This window comes from Neoarius graeffei, chromosome 22 (assembly GCF_027579695.1).
Source record: "Neoarius graeffei isolate fNeoGra1 chromosome 22, fNeoGra1.pri, whole genome shotgun sequence".
NCBI lineage: Eukaryota > Metazoa > Chordata > Actinopteri > Siluriformes > Ariidae > Neoarius > Neoarius graeffei.
Window position 1 is genome coordinate 59,045,245 of NC_083590.1, and position 21,124 is coordinate 59,066,368.

The window sequence follows — 21,124 nt, forward strand, 5'->3', positions numbered from 1 at the left end:
GGTATTTGGGTGGAATAAAGAGGAATAAAGCTTCATTGGGGTCATCAGGTGGGCACCCTCCTTCTTAGGTGTTTCGATGATAGGCCCACAACACCTCCAGAGGGCTCATCGGCGAAATCTGGCATCCCAGGTGTGGAGCGGCTGTTATTTAGGGGCACAGGTGATGTCTCTCTTCTTAATCCAAAGCCACCGACTGGCCTGTTCGGCGGCACTGGAAAAGGGCTTTGATGGCTTGCCGTTGGGCTTGACCTCTGACTCCCATGCCCTTAAGCAGCCTGGTGGATGACTTACCAACAAAACCTCTGCAGCCAACCTCAACTGGGCAGACCCTAGCCTTCCAGCCACGTTGCTCAGCATCAGCTGCCAGCTCGGTATACTTCAAGCTTTTGCGCTTATATGCCTCCTCCACAGCATCCTCCCAGGGCATGGTCAGCTCTGTTATGTAAATGGAGCAAAGTGAGGAGGACTAAAGCACGAGGTCTGGTCTGAGATTTGTTGCGGCGATCTCAGCTGGGAAGGAGACCCACTGGTTCAAGTCCACCGATAGCTTCCAGTCTCGCGCCCCACCTAGCTGGCCGATGTGTGGCTTGGATGTATGGGCTTCATCATATTTTGCTTTTGCACTGACAAATTTTAATTGCAGATGAGCGATAGGCCTATGAAGGAGGAGATAGGGCATTGATGGATGTCCGCCTGGTCTCCAGCATTGATGCAAGGCACTTCAGCACCTGGTCATGTTGCCAGGTGTAACAGCCATGTTTCAGGCTTGCTTTGCAGCACACCAGGATGTGCTTCAGGTTGGCCGGAGGCTGACAGAGGGGGCAATGTAGGGTCTTCTCCGTACCACTGGTTGAGGTTGATTGTAGATGGCAGGACATCATAGGTGGCTCGTATGACAAAGCTGCTTTGATGTGCTTCCATGTTCCACAGATCCCTCCAAGAGAATTTTCTTTTCTCAACCCCTCCCATCACATCCACTGCCCTTGCTTTGATTGAGAAGTGGCCTTTGCGCACCTCATTGCTTGTTCTCGGTGGCATACCTCCTCAACTACAAGACCTTGGTGCTGTGGTGGTGTTGCTTTGTGCCAGGATACATTGCTTTCTCCAAGCTCAAGGTCTTCTCTCCCTTGCTGCACATGACCAATGATGTCCTGATGCTTAAGGGATGACTTTGCCTGCTACGTAGCTAGTGAAGGGGTCCACTTTCTTCCAGTTTCCAGAATGGGAGCTGTTCAGGCAACATAAGGATCATGGGATTCTGTCTGTCATTTCCAGCCCAACTTTGGAGCACTTGTATTCCTCTGTTAGAATGGATACTGGAAGTTCAAGAATACCTTTCCCATACAGGACTGTGCTGGTCATGCACCTGGGGAGACCAAGCCATTTTTTCACAAATGAACTAGCCAGCCTCTCCAGTTTTTCAACCTTGGAAAGTGGGATCTCATAGATCAGTGTTTCCCAACTGTGGCAGCAGGGGCGTGGTCAAGCGTCGGTCTGTGAATGGAGGGCGGAGTCAGGGAAGGTAAGTGGTGGAATCACTGCACCTGATGGGAATTAACCTGTGTTTGTGTCTTCCCCAGTGACTGTGCCCTATAAGAGGAGAGGGAGAGTGGAGGAAGGGAGCTACTCCCAACCTGGATACTTGTGTGTGCGCGTGTATGTATGTAGTTAAGCTGAAAAGCTACAATAAACGAGTTTTGAGAACTCAGTTCTGGCCTGCTGTGCTTCTGTGCTCCACCCACCTAGAACACTTGCTACAGTGGTGCTGAAACCTGGGACGGAGCGCAGGAGAGAACAGCCCCATGGAGTCCTCCCCCTTCAAGGACCTGATCCATGCCCTCTCCATGGCCCAACAGAGCCAGCACCAGGCACTGGTCGCCCTCCAGGAAGAACAGTAGCAAAGGTTCGAGGCCCTGGTGCTGGCGCAGCAGGAAGATCGCCAGGCGTTCCGGCACCTACTCGCATCAGCGGGGTCCACCACCTCCACGGGCCCTTCCCACCTCACCCTAACGAAGATGGGTGCGCACGATGACCCCGAGGCCTTCCTCGCTCTCTTTGAGCAGGCAGCAGAGGCGTGGGGTTGGCCGGTGGAACAGCACATGTCGCGCCTCCTCCCCCTACTCACGGGCGAGGTGCAGCTGGCCGCACTACAGTTCCCCGCCTACAGCCGGCTGGTCTACACGGACCTCTGCAGGGCCGTCCTCCAGCGCGTGGGGCGCACTCTGGAGCAGCAGCGCTTCCGCGCGCTGCGCCTGGAGGAGGTTGGCTGGCCGTTCGTGTTTGGCCAGCAACTCCGGGACGTCTGCCGCCAGTGGCTGAGGGCCGACAACCGCGACGCTGAGGAGATCATCGATCTGGTGGTGCTGGAGCAGTTCGTTGCTCGACTTCCAGAAGGAACCGCGGAGTGGGTCCAGTGCCATCGCCTGGTGTCGCTGGATCAGGCCATTGAGCTGGTGGAGAACCATATGGCACCCGTTCCTACGGCAGGACAGCGTGTCTCCCCTTCTCCCCTCCTCTCTCCCTCCCCTCCTGTTCCTCTCCCTCACCCCATTCCTCCACCACGGAGGCAGGGGCCGGCTCCACCCCAGCCGGCCCGCCGCACCCGCAGTGTCCTACCATTTCCTACGTCCGTGTCTGTGTCTCCCCCCCCCCCCCCAGGTGAGTGATATCCGGAACACCGGTGCAGAGAGAGAGAGCCTGGGCCAGTGTGCTGGCGCTGCGGGGAGCCGGGGCACCTCCAGCATCAGTGCTTGGCAATGGAGGTGGGCGCGGTGGTCCGGATCCCTGACGCGCCAGGAACCGCCCTCGATCGGGCCGGAGCGTATCGCATACTGGCGAGTATCCAAGGGGAAACATATCAGGCTTTGGTGGACTCCGGCTGTAATCAGACCTCAATCCACCAAAGCCTGGGGCAAAACGAAGCATTGGGGAGAGCACAATTGGTGAAGGTGTTGTGTGTGCACGGGGATGTTCAAAACTACCCTGTAGTGTTGGTCCACATTCTGTTTCAAGGGGAGAAATTTAGAGTTCAGGTGGCGGTTAATCCTCGCCTCACCCACTCGATAATTTTGGGGACTAATTGACTGGGATTTCGGGATTTAATGATGCACTTAGTGAAGAGCGGGTCCTGTCGTAGTTCAGCGGGGGGAGGTCCCGGAGTGGCATTGGCGACAGCAGCTGTCACAGAGCCATCTACGTCATCACCGCCATTTTGTGTCTAAGAACTACAACTCCCAGCCAACTTCTGCGTGACCTACGTCACGCCTGGGCGGGATCATCTACATTGCTTCCAACGAGAGCATAAAACAACCCGCGAATGCTCAGCCCTTTTGTCCCTGGTGTCTGGTTTTCAAGAAATCTAGATGCACAAAAGGGATGCTCTCTATCAAAAAGACGTTTTTCTTTCTTTCTTGCAAGATCCACAAGTTTCGCGCTTTTCTTTCTTACCCTTGGCCAAGGTAAAAATCTAAGATCGCGCGATTTTAAACTCAGTGAGTTACAACTGGTTTATTCGTATTAGAAGTGACGTCACGACTGCCGCTCAAACACAGTTTTAATCAAAAGTTGGAAGCGACCAGATTCCTTCTGACTAAAAAGCGCTGTGCATATTATTCTGATCAGAGACTTTTCCTCACAAACGCTGAAATTCGGATCAAGAATCCTCTCCTCATCACGCTGGACCCAAGAAGCTCTCCGCGCTTTCTACAGAAGGCTCACGTGCTTCATGAACAGCGAAGCTCTACAATGGCGAAGCTCAAAAGTCTTGGACATCATCTCTTCTTATCTTGCTACAGGCAGTATTGAGTAAGACTTTGGCATTTGGGCAAAATAATATAATTAAGCTAGTCTTAATAAGTTGTTTATGAAGTAGTGTGAATTATAAACTCAGAAACTGTTTATCTGTTTACACTATTAGAAACTGAAGTGTTGAATTGATTTATCTTGTTCTGTTATCTCTCAATAATTTTATAAAGGCTGTGCATGCTTTACTAATATCCTCAATCTCCTTAACGCACATTTTTTTTTTTTTTTTAAAGATATTTTTTTGGGCTTTTTGCACCTTTATTGGATAGGACAGTGTAGAGACAGGAAATGAGCGGGAGAGAGACGGGAAGGGATCGGGAAATGACCTCGGGCCGGAATCGAACCCGGGTCGCCCGCATTCATGGTATGGCGCCTTAACCACCTGAGCCACGACGCCCCCTTAACGCACATTTTGACCTTATTAAGACTTCAGGGGGTTTGATAATGTTATGAGTGTGGAATTCCTTTGTTACTTAGAAAACACGTGCTCACTAAACCATGAGGATTCACCTCCCCCAAGATTGCAGATAACAAACACACTTTAGCTAGGCCATAGTCCTTCCCCCACACTCACACATACCAACACATCAGATAACAACATTCCAAACTTCACAACCCCCTCATACACATGGGCCTAGTCTAGGGCCTACCACACACACACACACACACACATCTACACACCTCACTGCTTGTATATAAACTGATTATTTTTATCTTTGTTATAATAAATTCATTTATTATCAAAGCTGTGTGTATTCTTCCTGTTGGTGTTCAATATCTTGAAGTTCCCAATCTCTCAAAGAATTCAAAAAGGTGCCGATTTATGTAATATGGTAAGTGATCAATAATAATTTGGAAATATACCATAATTCAGCTGTTTGGTAATTTATCCAGGATTAATGAAACGATTCACTAAATGATTCACTAAATGATTCATTGAACAATTCACTAAACGATTCATTGAACGATTCACTAAATGATTCACTTCAAACAATTCAAATGAGACTGATTCTATGGTATGATTCAATTCAAATGAGTCAAATTAAACGATTCAATGGGATTGATTCATTTTAATGATTAACCGTCAAATTTAATGAGACTGATTTAAATGAGATTGATCACTTAATATTAATAGTAACTGTGATTGCACCTACACCGCGTCAGAGTGAGGAGCATCAGGCTCCTCCTCCCTCTCTCAGGGAATCCCTCGTGGATTTTCCGTTACAGCAATCGCGAGACGAGTCTCTGCGGCATGCGTTTGACCAAGTGAGAGTAATCGATGGTCAAACGCTCCAGCCAAACGCCACCCTGTCTTTCCCCTATTTTTCCATTATTAAGGATAGGTTATACCGAGTGACGCATGACACTCAAACTCAGGAACAAATAACCCAACTTTTGATCCCAAAGAGCCGCCGGGAATTGGTATTCCAGGCGGCTCACTTTACTCCCATGGCTGGTCACTTAGGGCAGGATAAGACACTAGCCCGAATAATGGAGCGGTTCTATTGGCCAGGGATTCGCGGCGATGTCCGTAGGTGGTGTACGGCATGCCGCGAATGCCAGTTAGTAAATCCAGCGGCCATTCCAAAAGTGCCTTTGCGCCCTCTACCATGAATTGAGATCCCGTTCGAAAAAATTGGGATGAATCTTGTTGGGCCATTAGATCGGTCAACATGAGGGTATCGCTTTATTTTAGTTCTGGTGGAATATGCAACGCGATATCCAGAAGCAGTGCCGCTTCACAATATCTCCGCACATAGTATTGCAAAAGCACTCTTCCACGTCATCTCTCGAGTCGGAATCCCCAAAGAGATTCTGACTGATCAAGGCACTACGTTCATGTCACGCACACTGCGCGAACTGTATGGGTTATTGGGAATCAAGCCGATACGCACCAGCGCTTATCACCCACAAACGGGCGGCTAAGTTGAACGGTTTAATCGCACCCTCAAAAACATAATTAAAAAATTTGTAAGCGAGGACGCATGTAACTGGGATAAATGGCTCAAACCCTTGCTTTTCGCAGTGCGAGAGGTCCCACAAGCCTCAAGTGGGTTCTCCCCGTTTGAATTATTATATGGGCGCAAGCCGCGTGGCATCCTAGATGTGCTGCGGGAAAATTGGGAGGAGGGACCTTCCCCGAGCAAAAATGAAATTCAATATGTTATTGATCTGCGCGCAAAACTCCACACACTCACACACCTAACCCAGGAGAATTTGCGGCAGGCTCAAGAACATGAAGTCCGCCTGTACAACAGGGGCACGCGCCTTAGGGAATTCACACCAGGAGACAAAGTACTCGTGTTATTGCCCACGTCGAGCTCTAAATTAATCGCCAGGTGGCAAGGACCCTTTGTGGTCACACGGCGAGTCAGGGACGTTGACTATGAGGTGAGGCGAACGGGCAGGGGTGGGGCGTTACAGGTATACCACCTCAATCTGTTAAAACGCTGGAGCGAGGAGGTCCCCATGGCGCTGGTGTCGGTGGTTCCAGAGAAGGTGGAGCTGGGGCCGGAGGTTGAAAAGGGAAAATCGGCATCACCCACCGCTCCGGTCCCCTGTGGAGCCCACCTCTCCCCGACCCAGCCAGCGGAGGTCGCCCGGTTACAAACAGAATTTTCTGACGTGTTCTCGCCCATGCCCGGCTGCACCCACCTCACAGAACACCACATTGAGACGCCCCCGGGGGTGGTAGTGCGCAGCCGCCCTGACAGACTGCCCGAACACAAGAAAAAGGTGGTTCGGGAAGAACTCGAGGCCATGCTCAAAATGGGCATTGTCAAGGAGTCCCACAGTGACTGGAGCAGTCCGGTGGACCTGGTTCCCAAGGCCAATGGGTTGGTCCGGTTCTGTGTGGACTATAGAAAAGTCAACACGATCTCTAAATTTGATGCATACCCAATGCCTCGTATTGATGAGTTGCTCGATCGACTAGGCATGGCTCGTTTTTATTCAACACTGGATTTGACAAAGGGATATTGGCAGATCCCCTTGACTCCGCTATCCCAAGAGAAAACGGCCTTTTCCACATCGTTTGGCTTATACCAGTTCATCACACTTCCGTTTGGGCTGTTTGGGGCACCCGCTACGTTCCAGCGGCTTATGGATAGGGTCCTCCGCCCCCACGCCACCTATGCGGCCGCATACTTAGATGACATTATTATTTATAGTAATGACTGGCCGCGGCACCTAAAACACCTGAGGGCCGTCCTGGGGTCGCTGAGGCGAGCGGGGCTCACAGCCAACCCGAATAAGTGTGCGATTGGGCGGGTGAAAGTACGGTATCTGGGCTTCCACTTGGGCAATGGGCAGGTGCATCCCCAAATCAATAAGACAGCAGCAATTGCGGCCTGCCCGAGGCCCAAGACCAAAAAGGGAGTGAGGCAGTTCCTGGGGTTGGGTGGCTATTATCGTAGGTTTATACCCAATTACTTGGACGTCACCAGCCCGCTGACTGATCTCACTAAAAGGGGGCACCAGATCTGGTCCAGTGGATGGAGCAATGCCAGCAGGCTTTTTCTAAGGTAAAGGCTGCACTATGTGGGGGGCCACTGTTACACTCCCCTGACTTTTCTCTCCCCTTTGTTTTACAGACAGACGCATCGGACAGAGGGCTGGGGGCTGTTCTGTCCCAGGAGGTGGAGGGGGAGGACCGTCCAGTGCTGTACATCAGCCGCAAGCTCTCGGTGCGCGAGGGCAGGTACAGCACCATAGAGGAGGAATGCCTCGCCATCAAGTGGGCAGTTCTTGCCCTCTGCTACTATCTGCTGGGGTGCCCTTTCACCCTCTGGTTGGACCACGCGCCCCTGCAGTGGCTCCACCACATGAAGGATGCCAACACGCGGATCACCCGTTGGTATCTGGCACTCCAGCCATTTAAGTTTGAGGTGGTCCACAGGCCGGGCGCGCAGATGGTTGTGGTGGACTTCCTCTCCCGTCAAGGGGGGGGGGGGGGGGGAGTTGGCTGCAGGCCGGACGGCTGCCCGGCCTGAGTCGGGCGGTTGGGGTATGTGGCAGCGGGGGCATGGTCAAGCGTCGGTCTGTGAATGGAGGGCGGAGTCAGGGATGGTAAGTGGCGGAATCACTGCACCTGACGGGAATTAACCTGTGTTTGTGTGTCTTCCCCAGTGACTGTGCCCTATAAGAGGAGAGGGAGAGCGGAGGAAGGGAGCTACTCCCAACCTGGATAGTTGTGTGCGTGCGTGCGTGCGTGTGTGTGTAGTTAAGCTGAAAAGCTACAATAAACGAGTTTTGAGAACTCAGTTCTGGCCTGCCGTGCTTCTGTACTCCACCCACCTAGAACACTTGCTACACCAACCTTTCTTGAGCCACAGCACATATTTTACATTTGAAAAATCCCATGGCACACCACCAAACAAAAATATCACAAAAACATGTTATTTATTTTAATTTTTTTACATATATAAGGGATGGCGAAAACTAAAAAAAATCTTGACCGACCACTGAGCCTCATTAGCCAGTTAAAGTCGATTAACCTACGAGTTTAAAATTCTAGAATTGGAATTATTAGAATATATTCTAAATCTAACCGCAAGCATCCGCACATTCAGTCCCAGTCGCTGCCCTCCACTCACATTACCTTTTCTACAGCACGAAAAATTTAGTCAAACACGGCACTGATGTCGAGGGGTTTGTATTGGAGCGGAGGACAAATGGCTCCAGCTTAGAGACAGTTTCAGTTGGCCATGATGGCGTTGAAAATAAAGTCAAGTGCTAGAAGAAGTACATAACATTCAGTGATGGGAATAACGACGTTAAAATAAAGGCTGTTATAATGCCGGGTAATCTAATTAATTGGCTACAATCGTTATAACGCCGTTACCAATATCAACACGCCATTACTACATGGTATTGAAGTTGCTCTGAAGCCGTCACCGACTTGGCTCACAGACATAAAAGCTGCGTTTGTCACTCCCCCTCCAGACACCGCTGTCATGTCATTCTATCCCCTTCCCTCCAAAAGTTGGCATCTGCGCCTTTAGTTTGTGTGGAGAGATATGATCTGCAATAACATGCATTGTTGGCTACAGACCGAAACATACTTTCAGAATGCACTGGCCAAGGCAGGACTAAACTCGATGTGCCTTCTAATAATAATTTAAAAAAAAACAGAACGGTGCGCCTTTTGGCGGATGCCGCCTTTTTCATGGCTGAATCGCGCAGATCCGATTTTTTTTTTTTTAGGGGGGGCATTGGAGTGTCTGATTATAATTTCATCAAAGTAAATTCTGTATATAAGCAAATGCCATTACAGTCCATGAAACATAGGAAGTATAAGTATGAGAAGAAAACAGTAAATCAGAAAGCTGCGCACATTTGCGCAGCTTTCGCGCAAATGTGCGCAGCTTTCTGATTTACTGTTTTCTTCTCATACTTATACTTCCTATGTTGAAGAAAGACGCACACGAAGATCTTCAACAGCTCATAGTCACTCTCCTTTTTTAGTTTTTATAGCAGTCATGCTTGAAAAGCCCAGCTCGCATAGATAGGTTGTGGAAAATCACCTTTTTTGCTTTCTTCTGACCTCTACTCATACTAGGGCCTTCATCCGGGTCAGCATTTTCTCCAGGGCCCCGTTTGGATTGTGCACTTTTTCTTTTCAAATATTTATCTATCCAGGGATGAGAGTGGGTGGTCATCAAAAAAGCAGAACACAAGATAAAGGTATGCGAAGGCGCCCGAAGCCAACTGGGGGGGTTGGGTCTGGGAGGGATACCCCCCAGGAAATTTTTGAAAAATAAGGCCTTACAAACCACTTTTCCTGCAATCTGAGCTGTAGTAGATTAAAAAAAATCTGTTGTCTTTTTTATATATTTACGTGAAAATATGTTTCAAATCAACAGGAGTATTGTTTGAATTCAAAATAAAATCACATTCTACATTCAAGGGTATGGTTATAATTCATGATCAACAAAAATGACAAACTAAATTCACATTAAACTTAAGTTCTATTAATTATCAAACTGTTCATATATTAAATAAAATTTCTTAGGGTGACTGACCTTTTCTCCCTATGTCCTCATTAGTTGCATATGATTTCTTCAAAAAGTATTTTTAAATATTTAAGTTTTCAAATCTGTCAGCATTAATTCAGATTTACTGACTATCATATACATGTTCAATGTATTAAATCAAACGAATGCCAAGTTTATGGGATAATGTCTATGTACACTTTATACAATTATTTCTAGTTCACAGTCATTTCTCATTTTCATTTGATCATTTCGACTTCAGCTTTTTGGCCAAAGACAAAAGCTTGTCAGTCCTCTCTTTTGTAAGAACTGTTATGATTGGCTATCATGCTCTTGCCATCAATGTTTTGGCCAATTACATTGTAGATAACACATATTCTACCACGAGACTTAGCGAGACTAAAGATGGCGAAAACGTAAACATGTAACATCGTCATAGGAATGAATTACGCTTGAGTATCACGAAGGAACATACCCCAACCCCCCTCAATAAATGAAAAAAAATCTCAATGGATTTGGCATAATATAAAAAGGTCGATTTTTACTCAGAAAAAGCGGAAATCCGCCGAAAAGCGGAAAACTCTCATCCCTGAGTAAGGACTCTTGCGGCTGCATTTTGAACTAACTGGAGTTTGTTTATGCACTTATTGGAACATCCAGACAGGAAGGCATTACAATAATCCAACCTGGAGGTAGCAAAAGTATGAACTATTTTTTCTGTGTCATGTAGTGACATTAAATTTCTTATCTTAGCAATATTTCTGAGATGAAAGAAAGCTATCCAGGTAATGTTATCGATATGAGTTTCAAATGAAAGACTGGCATCAATAATCACCCCGAGGTCTTTTACTGCTGCACGTGAAGAAACAAAGGCCATCCAGAGTTACTGTGTGATCAGAAAACCTACTTCTCGCTGCATGTGGTCCGAGTACAAGCACTTCAGTCTTGTCCGAGTTAAGCAGAAGGAAGTTAAAGGAATAATCCAGAGTGATATGCTTTCTAGGTCTGTTTTCGCATTATTGGGAGTGCATACGTTGAGTTGCTACCACAATCACGTCAATCAGATGTGTTTTGAGACAGTTTGTTTTTTGCGATTTCAACCGGAAAGCGCTAACTCGGCAGTGCGAGGGGCATATCTTTTTGCCGATACAAAACGCTAGTTTAAAAACCATTGCAAAGCTCAAAACAACATGACACTTCTGTGGAAGTGAGTAGAGGGTTGGTCTTGTTGGTGACCTGAACTGGAACAGTGTGTGGAACCTCCCATACAGATACTTCTTTACAAACAAACAAAGTAAGGGAGGTGTCTTTCGAACTGATTCATAGATACTATCCTGCCAAGCATTATATGCTTAAAAGAGAGACATTTGTGTGGACTGTTCATTGTGTGAGATGGACCCGGAAACAATAACGCACCTGTTCTGGCAACGTCCCTGACGATCATCCCTGACTATCGCTATCACCGTTGTCACACCCAAAGCATTACTAATTCTATTGTTTGAATGGCAACAGGTAGATACACAGGTTAATTAGCTACCTGCTGCCATCTATTGGAAGAGTATTTAATTGTTCTGCCAGTCACTATACGTCGCTGGCATAGATGAATGAAGACAAATTATTTGCAGGAAATAAATAATTTTGGGAACAATTAAGTGAAATTGGATAATGTCCCACGGTGGACCTGATGATCTCTCACAGCACACTAATGTGCTGCAGCACAGTGGTTGGGAATCACTGTCATAGATGATCAAGGGCCATAACAGCCAGGGGAGGAGACAGAACTGAAAGCACCAGAGCTTCAACCTGCCCAGTAGGAAGGACCTGTCAATGCTCTCCAGGCCAATGATAGTATCCCACCTAATCTGGTCTGCTTGGTCTATATCTTTGAGGGTTGCGTCGTACCAGCGTCCAAGACTCTTAACAGGCTTCTCTGCCACCGTTGGTATGGGCTCCTCACCAATGTAAAAGCATTGCTCGAACAGCTTCCCTCTGACGACTGAAATGCTCCTGGACTTGCTTGGATTTATTTTTATTCTAGCCCACTCTATGTTCTCTTGGAGCTTCTTCAGTAGTCGCCTAGTGCAGGGCTTGCTTGTTGTAAGTATGGTCATATCATCCATGTATGCCCTGATAGGAGGGAGTTGGAGACCAGGTTTGAGCTGCTCTCCTCCTACCACCCACCGAGAGGCCCAGATGATGACCTCCATGGCCATGGTGAAAGCTAGCAAGGAGATGGTGCATCCTGCCATGAGGCCAATTTCCAGACACTGCCATGCTGTAGTGAATTCATCAGTTGCAAGGCAAAGCTGTATGTCCTGGAAATAGGATTTGACTAGGGCTGTGATGGGCTCTGGGACACTGAAGTAACTGAAAGCAGACCAAAAGAGATTGTGAGGGACTAAGCCAAAGGCAGTGATGAGGTCCAGGAACACAACATGGAGGTCTCTTCCATCTTTTTTGGCAGCTTGGATTTGATGCCAGATCATGTTTGCATGCTCCAAACACCCAGAGAAGCCTGGGATCCCCACCTTCTAAACAGACATGTCGATATAGCAGTTCTTCTCAAGGTAGGCTGTCAGCCTGTGAGCCAAAATGCTGAAAAAAAAACCTTCCCTTCAAATGTTCAAAAGACTGATGTGGCAAAATTGGTTGACGATAGCAGAATCCTTTCGCTTTGGAATTAGGACACCCCCTGCCCTCCTGCAGGCTGTGGGTATTGCTTGTTTCTACCACAACCACCGTCATCAGTCTCTGCAGGAACCATAAAACATCTTGGAGCATTCTTGTAAAGCCTGTATGGTACTCCGTTGGGCCCAGGGGACGATGCAGCTCTTGACCGACGTACAGTTGTTACCACCTCACTCCACTTGGGAGGAAAGGTATTGGTGGCATGTTGGGTGGGAGGATGATCTGTTCGCAGTGCCAGCTGTCCATGTGAATTTCTTGGTGAGCCTCGAGGTTTTTTTTGATGATCTAAGTTTGTCACTTTTCTCCTTTATACTTACAGTGGTGCTTGAAAGTTTGTGAACCCTTTAGAATTTTCTATATTTCTGCATAAATATGACCTAAAACAACATCAGATTTTCACACAAGTCCTAAAAGTTGATAAAGAGAACCCAGTTAAACAAGTGAGACAAAAATATTATACTTGGTCATTTATTTATTGAGGAAAATGATCCAATATTACACATCTGTGAGTGGCAAAAGTATGTGAACCTTTGCTTTCAGTATCTGGTGTGACCCCCTTGTGCAGCAATAACTGCAATTAAACATTTCCGGTAACTGTTGATCAGTTCTGCACACCGGCTTGGAGGAATTTTAGCCCATTCCTCCGTACAGAACAGCTTCAACTCTGGGATGTTGGTGGGTTTCCTCACATGAACTGCTTGCTTCAGGTCCTTCCACAACATTTCCATTGGATTAAGGTCAAGACTTTGACTTGGCCATTCCAAAACATTAACTTTATCCCTCTTTAACCATTCTTTGGTAGAACAACTTGTGTGCTTAGGGTTGCTGTCTTGCTGCATGATCCACCTTCTCTTGAGATTCACTTCATGGACAGATGTCATGACATTTTCCTTTAGAATTCGCTGGTATAATTCAGAATTCATTGTTCCATCAATGATGGCAAGCCGTCCTGGCCCAGATGCAGTAAAACAGGCCCAAACCATGATACTGCCACCACGTTTCACAGATGGGATAAGGTTCTGATGCTGGAATGCAGTGCTTTCCTTTCTCCAAACATAACGCTTCTCATTTAAACCAAAAAGTTCTATTTTGGTCTCATCCATCCACAAAACATTTTTCCAATAACCTTCTGGCTTGTCCATGTGATCTTTTGCAAACTGCAGACGAGCAGCAATGTTCTTTTTGGAGAGCAGTGGCTTTCCCCTTGCAACCCTGCCATGCACACCAATGTTGTTCAGTGTTCTCCTGATGGTGGACTCATGAACCATAACATTAGCCAATGTGAGAGAGGCCTTCAGTTGCTTAGAAGTTACCCTGGGGTCTTTTGTGACCTCGATGACTATTACACACCTTGCTCTTGGAGTGATCTTTGCTGGTCGACCACTCCTGGGGAGGGTAACAATGGTCTTGTATTTCCTCCATTTGTACACAATCTGTCGGACTGTGGATTGGTGGAGTCCAAACTCTTTAGAGATGGTTCTGTAACTTTTTCCAGCATGATGTGCATCAACAACGCTTTTTCTGAGGTCCTCAGAAATCTCCTTTGTTCGTGCCATGATACACTTCCACAAACATGTGTTGTGAAGATCAGACTTTGATAGATCCCTGTTCTTTAAATAAAACAGGGTGCCCACTCACACCTGATTGTCATCCCATTGATTGAAAACACCTGACTCTAATTTCACCTTTAAATTTACTGCTAATCCTAGAGGTTCACATACTTTTGCCACTCACAGATATGTAATATTGGATCATTTTCCTCAATAAATAAATGACAAAGTAGAATATTTTTGTCTCATTTGTTTAACTGGGTTCTCTTTATCTACTTTTAGGACTCGTGTGAAAATCTGATGATGTTTTAGGCCATATTTATGCAGAAATATAGAAAATTCTAAAGGGTTCACAAACTTTCAAGCACCACTGTATAAAGTTTGTCAATATGTTTGTCATGCTTGTACGATAAAAAATTCCAAGATATTTATCTAAATACATGATCTATTCATTCTAAACCTGTCGAGCTTTGCCGATGGAGCTCTCAACCCCAGAGGGATAAATTATACAATAAAGAAATATTTGCTTGAGCATTATTCAGGTGTTACTAGTAATTCTATTATTAACAGGTGAATTTCCACCACACTGGCAAAAAAAATTGATGTAGGATCGCACTGTGATCAAATTTGTGATTTACACCACTACTCCACGCATCACTGACGAGAAGAAACTGATATTAATTGGAGATACCTTCATCTAGTCATCATATTTTCTTACTTAAAAATATACAATCTTTATAATAAATTGATGACAAACTCACAGCCAAGGAGTCTCCACTGTTCCCGGCTTCCTCTCTGTTTACCAACTCTCCCTGGTAGGGTCCGAAGTGTGCACCTACTGGAACAGTACCCCCCTTATTAAACACTCCCAGGCCTGCATCAGGGATACTGGACTTCTGGATTTCTAGCCCAGGAGGAAGAGTTTGTCTGGCTCGGTCAGGGACTCCCATGGGAACAGGAGTATCTGGGATGAAGACAGGTGGTCCATGAATCTCACATTTGTTGAGGAAGAAGGATTTGCAAACTTCGCAGTCTGGGAGTAGAGAAAACACAACAGGAAGAAATGAGGCCCAAATGTGTGTGTATATCTAAAGACCATATACAGTATGTTAGTACTGTATAAAGATTATTCAAAGAAAGCTTGCCAGTAAGGTTTAATGAACAGCTGAGACGAGAGGTGTCCATCAGGACTGAGATCACACAGGACAACAAGGTATACGAGTACAATTTTTTTTTACTTCTTTGTGGGAGTAAACAAGTGATCGGGTATGAAGCTTGAAGGGTAAAATAAAACAATGTTCATTAACATGACTGTGGCACTGTATGATGCATTTGCAGTATTGTTAGGACTTGCCTGGTCAGGCTCATTCTCATTTTAAATTCGGTTACTTGTTTGCTTATCTTCTGGGAAACAGAATATCCCAAATTTGTTATGAAATCACATGCAGGTACAAACAAAATGAACTGCCCACACAGTAGGGCTGGGTATCACCAGATACCTCACGATATGATGGCGATATTTTGCCCACGATAACGATATCATCACGGTACAGCGATTCTGCGATAATCGATATATTGCAAGAAATTTCAACCACATCACGATATCTGTGTCACTGAAGAAAATCAGAATTTATTGACCACTGTAAAATTACATTTCACATACATAACTACACACTCTTGCCAGACATATATATTTGTCTCTATTCCATTGCTGGCAAAACCAAGAGTTGCTTCACTACAACATACAGAAAATTCCCATTTCTGTGCTAGTATTATCAACTTTTCTGTAAGCATGGACACATCAGTGCTGCTTAACAAGCAGAATCAAATTGTTTTATGAAAACTTAAAACTTGCACTGCAGACTGCACATACATTTCAGTGCTAACACTAATATCAATTTGTTCTTTGCAAACTTGAGAACATATACCTGAGAACATTTAACTTGTGCTTATTTTGCAGGAACAACACACTGAAACACATTGAAAAGTGCAGTGTGCATCTTAGTCTCCTACTGCGCATGCGTGAAGCCTACTGCGCATGCGCAGAACACATGGATTAGCAAGTTCTTATACAGACCGGTTTATTATTCAAAACAAGGCATTACAAATTATTTGACTCGGCCAAAGACTCGACCCATACGCACAAAACATAAAAATCGGCAAATGCGTGAAATACTCACCGATTTTCTATCAGCCCAGCTGATCGGTAGGACAAAACTACTGTTGAATTTTCCTACCTTCCTGGATTTCGCGCATGCGCAGTAGGCTTGGTAGGACAAATCCAAGAGGTAGGATAACTTTACAGAACACCGGCTCACTGTTTTTTTCTCCTTTCCTTTGGAATCCAAAGTGCCTCCAAACATCTGCCTTAAAGTTCGGCGGCGTCTCTAGGTTTACGTTAACAGCCATGCTTGCTTGTTTTTTTCCTCACTGCAACCACCGGGGAAAAAAGAGAAGACGAAGAGTGCCTTGCAGTGAGGGAGTGGCACAGCGACACCTCGCGGAGGTGCGGAAGTCGTACTGGATTGACAACCCGTATGAAACATGATTTATTATTTGAAAAAATATCGATATTCAAATTTTGAGTATCGATATTGAATCAGAAGACAAAGTATCGCAATATATCGCCGTATCGATATTTTTGCACACCCCTACCACACAGCAAGTAAGTAAAAATAAATAGTCCAAGGCACCTCTCTATTTGAGCTTGCTGACAATTCTGTCATTTCTCAATCTAGGCATTTTTCCCCCCCAATACCATACATCTCGGATCCATATTTACTGTAATAATAAAAAAAAATCACTTAGTGGCAATTTAAGCATAACCTATTTGCTGAAGAAGAAACCAGTGGACCCAGAGGAACCCCCGTCAGTGTGGGTGAGAACTTGCAAAACTTCACACAGACAGCAACCCGAGCTTAGAACTGAATCCAAGACCCTGGAGTTGCGCCACTGACGCCCCTAAATCCATATACAAATATTTGGACTCCTGTCTCTCACACCCATATGTGCTTATTGAACAGCCCATTCCAGGGTCATGCTGAAGAGCATACTCTTTGGCCCCTATTATATCACAGCTGGTTGGGGTCTTCTGCGAGCTCATGCATGTGGGGAAGAGAGCACAAAGCACTTTCCTCCAGGTGTGTTTTGTGACGCAGCATGGGCTGCATTTGGAAAAGAGGAGTATGGCAGCGGGGGTGCAGCCAAGTGTCAGTTTGTGAATGGAGGGCGGGGCTGGGGAAGGTGAGTGGCAAAGTCAATATACCTGTTGTCAAATAATGTGTGTGCCCGCGCGTGCATTGCAGTGATGATGGAGGATAGAAAAGGACGGGAAGAGCAAAGAGAAGAGAGCTCCCTGGACCAGAACACGACTGCGTGTGTGTGTGTCCTAAAAATCGAGTGAGTGTGAAGCTGAAAAGCCAAAATAAGTGTGTGTGAATATCTCCCGCCTGCTGTGCTTCTGTACTCCACCCACATCAGGGACTTGTTACAGTGGTGCTGAAGCCCAGGAGTACGGAAAGGAACCACCACTTGGAATCCCTGCCATTCAAAAATCTCATCCATGCCCTCGCTACTGCCCAGCAGAACAAGCATCAAGCAGTGATCACTCTGCGGAAGAAGCAAGAACAACGCTTCAAAGTCTTGATGCTGGCTCAGCAGGAAGATCGCCAGGCGTTCTGGCACTTGCTCGCATCGGCGGGGTCCTCAACTGCCACCACAGCAGACCCTCCCTACATCACCCTCAGGACAATCTGGAAGCCTTTATAGCACTCTTTGAGCAAGTGGTCAAAGCGTGAGTGTGGCTGGTCAAGTAGCGCATGGCGTGCCTACTTCTGCTACTGATTGGAGAGGCACAGCTCGCCGCCAACAGCCTACTCATATAAGCCAACCTGAAGTGAGCCATCCTGCAGTATGTTGGCCGCTCCCCGGAACATTGCCAGTGCTTCCAGACACTGACATGGGAGAAGGTCAGCCGGCCATTTGCGTTTGGCCAACAGCTCTGGGATGTCTGCCGGTGGTGGTAGAGGGCAGATGACTGCGATGCCGAGGGGATCATCGACCTAGTGACACTGGAACAGTTCATTGTGCAACTTCCAAAAGGAATGGCGGAGTGGGTCCAGTGTCATCACCCGGCGTCGCTGGATCAAGCCATTGAGCTGGCGAAGGACCATCTGGAGGCAGTTCCAACGGCAGGCGGATGAGTCACCTCTTCCCTTTTTCTCTCTCTCCTCTCCCCTTCCCCCAATGAGGAGGTGGAGGCAGGGGCCCATCTTCCCCTTCCATGTCAGTCCCCCCCCCCCGAGGTGAGTGATGCCCATAACGCCGGTGCAGAGGGGAAGCCTGGGCTAGTGTCCTGGCACTGCGGGGGGCCCAGGCATCTCCAGAGTCAGTGCTCCGCAATTGGAGGTGAGAGCTGTGGTCCGAATCCCCGACACGCCAGAGACCACTGGGCCTGAGTGTATCGTATACCGGTAAGTGTTCAAGGGGATACAGTACAAATCACGTGTTGGTGGATTCCGGCAGTAATCAGACCTCAATCAAACAAAGGTTGATGCAAGGTGAGGCATTGGGCAAGTGATGAAGGTTCTGTGTGCACAGGGATATTCACAACTACTCATTAGTGTCCGTCCACATTCTATTTAGGGGAGAAAAGCATTGAAGAAAGGTGGTGGTTAATCCTCGTCTCACCCACCTGCTGATTTTGGGAACTGATTGGTAGGGATTCAAAGGCTTAATGGAACACATAGTAAAGGGTGGGTCCTGCGATTGTACATCACGGGGAGACCCTGGTGTGGCATTGACAGGGGAAGCAGTCACAGAGCCATCTACTTCAGCACCGCGTCAGGGCAATAAGAGGAGTGAGGAGCAGCTTGCCCCTCCTCCATCTCTCTGGGATTCCCTCGAGGATTTTTCATTAGAGCAGTCATGAGATGAGACTCTGCGTCATGCGTCAATGGTGCCTCTCTGCAATATTTCAGCATGCAGTATTGCAGAGGCGCTCCTCCATGTTATCTCCGGAGTGTGGATTCCGAAAGAAATCCCGACTGACTGAGGCACTACATTTACGTCACGCACACTACACGAACTGTATGGGTTATTGGGAATTAAATCTATCCGCACCAGCGTCTATCACCCACAAACAAATGGCTTTGTGGAACGATTCAACCAGATACTCAAAAACTTAATTCGGAAATTTGTAAGTGAAGATGCACATAATTGGGATAAATGGCTCGAGCCACTGTTATTTGCAGTATGACAGTCATCACATACTTAACCCAAGAGAATTTACGGCAGGCACAAGAACATCATGTCTGGCTGTACGACGGGCACGCGCCTTAGAGAGTTCATACCGGGAGACAAGGTACTTGTGTTATTACCCACGTCGAGCTCCAAATTGCCAAGGGCCCTTTGAGGTCACACAGCGAGTCAGGGACATCAACTAGGAGGTGAGGCAAGCGGATAGGGGCGGGGCACTGCAAATATACCACCTCAACCAGTTAAAACATTGGAACAAGGAGGTCCCTGTTGCATTGGCGTTGGTAGCTCCGGAGAAGGTGGAGCTGGGGCTAGAGGTAAAAACAAAAATAACAACTCAAATCGATCCGGTCCCTTGTGGAGACCACCTCTCGCACCGGCCCAACTCACGGAGGTTGCTAAGTTGCAAAAGGAATTTTCCGATGTGTTCTCATCCCCTTCCCGGCTGCACCCACCTCATAAAACACCACACTGAAACACCCCCGGGGTGGTGTGTAGCCGCCCTTACCACTTGCCTGAAAACAAAAGAAAACAAAAAACAACAACAACAAAAAAACAACAGGTGGTTCGGGAAGAACTCAAGGCCATGCTTGAAATGGGCATAATCAAGAAGTCGCACAGTGACTGAAGCAGCCCAGTGATCCTGGGTCCCAAGACCGATGGGTCGGTATGGTTCTGTGTGGACTACAGAAAAGTCAATGCGGTGTCTAAATTTGACACATACCCAATGCCTCGCAGTGAGTTGCTTCATCGATTAGGTGCTGTTCGCTTTTATCCAACACTTGATTTAACAAAGGGATATTGGCAGACCCCCTTGACTCCTCTATCCCGAAAGAAAACAGCCTTTTCTACACTGTCAGGGCTCGAAATTAACTTTTTTTCTTTGTGTCCCCCAGTGGTCCCGAATTCTGTGTTGTATTGTCCCGAATGGAAGCAATAGTGTCCCCATTTTTTTCCTCTCTGAAATAACCAGTGGTTAATATTATCATATGAAGTTACTATTATATTTGTAACTATGTGATTTTGAACCCTTTATATCATTTTTACAATAAGTCACAAGCGACACATGTCCTATACATCATCTACTTCAAAATTACAGTTATTGCATTTTCAGTTTATTAAACTTTGGCGATCTCACTGTATGAATAGATACCTGTTTATTTAAAGGGGCCAACTAGCTCATTCAGAAAATGTTTCAACTCCCTACATCTGCAGTACACTTTAGTTGAAAATAAGACCCCTTTTATGTTAATTTCATCTACTTATACCTTGAATATCTGTTGGCACTTATAAGGCCAACTTATAATTTTCACCATTACCGTTATCCATAGCCCTGTGATGACCTGGCGACTTGTCCAGGGTGTACCCCGCCTTTCGCCCATAGTCAGCTGGGATAGGCTCCAGCTTGCCTGCGACCCTGTAGAACAGGATAAAGCGGCTAGAGATAATGAGATGAGATGAGACCGTTATCCATTTTTATGAACTTTCCGTTATCCATTACCGTTATCCATTTTTATGAACTTTCCGTTACCCATTTTTATGAACTTTCCGTTATCCATTTTATGAACTTTCGCTGCCGAAACGTGGGTGCAAATGTTAGCAACATCACCATAGTGCCAGGTCCTAGCCTAGTTGTGCTGCTGACTGACTAAACTTTCTGAACTAGAAAGACACCAAGAAAACTCACTTATTCTGTTGAACGGTATCTTCCGTCAATATCATCCACATCATTCCTGTTGTATTTTATAACGTGTCTAACAGTGCTCATTAAGTTCATTCAGTTGCTAGCGTTGCCTGCAGACCAGGCGATGACACTTTGGATCCTGAAGGTCC

The 21,124-nt window shown here is 46.6% G+C and overlaps 1 protein-coding gene across 5 annotated transcripts in view; it reads right to left on the bottom strand.

The window, feature by feature from the left end:
* The window catches only part of LOC132870999 (gastrula zinc finger protein XlCGF26.1-like), a 241,713-nt gene that overhangs the window by 40,935 nt on the left and 179,654 nt on the right, over positions 1-21,124 (bottom strand). For 2 of the 5 annotated variants that reach the window (XM_060905126.1, XM_060905122.1), the window contains one exon: positions 14,797-15,068. The exons of the other annotated variants lie outside the window; for them this stretch is intronic. In XM_060905126.1, the coding sequence (XP_060761109.1) occupies positions 14,797-14,985 (189 nt within the window). In that variant the 5' untranslated portion in view covers positions 14,986-15,068. The remainder of the gene's footprint in view (positions 1-14,796; positions 15,069-21,124) is intronic. 5 annotated transcript variants of the gene reach the window in all.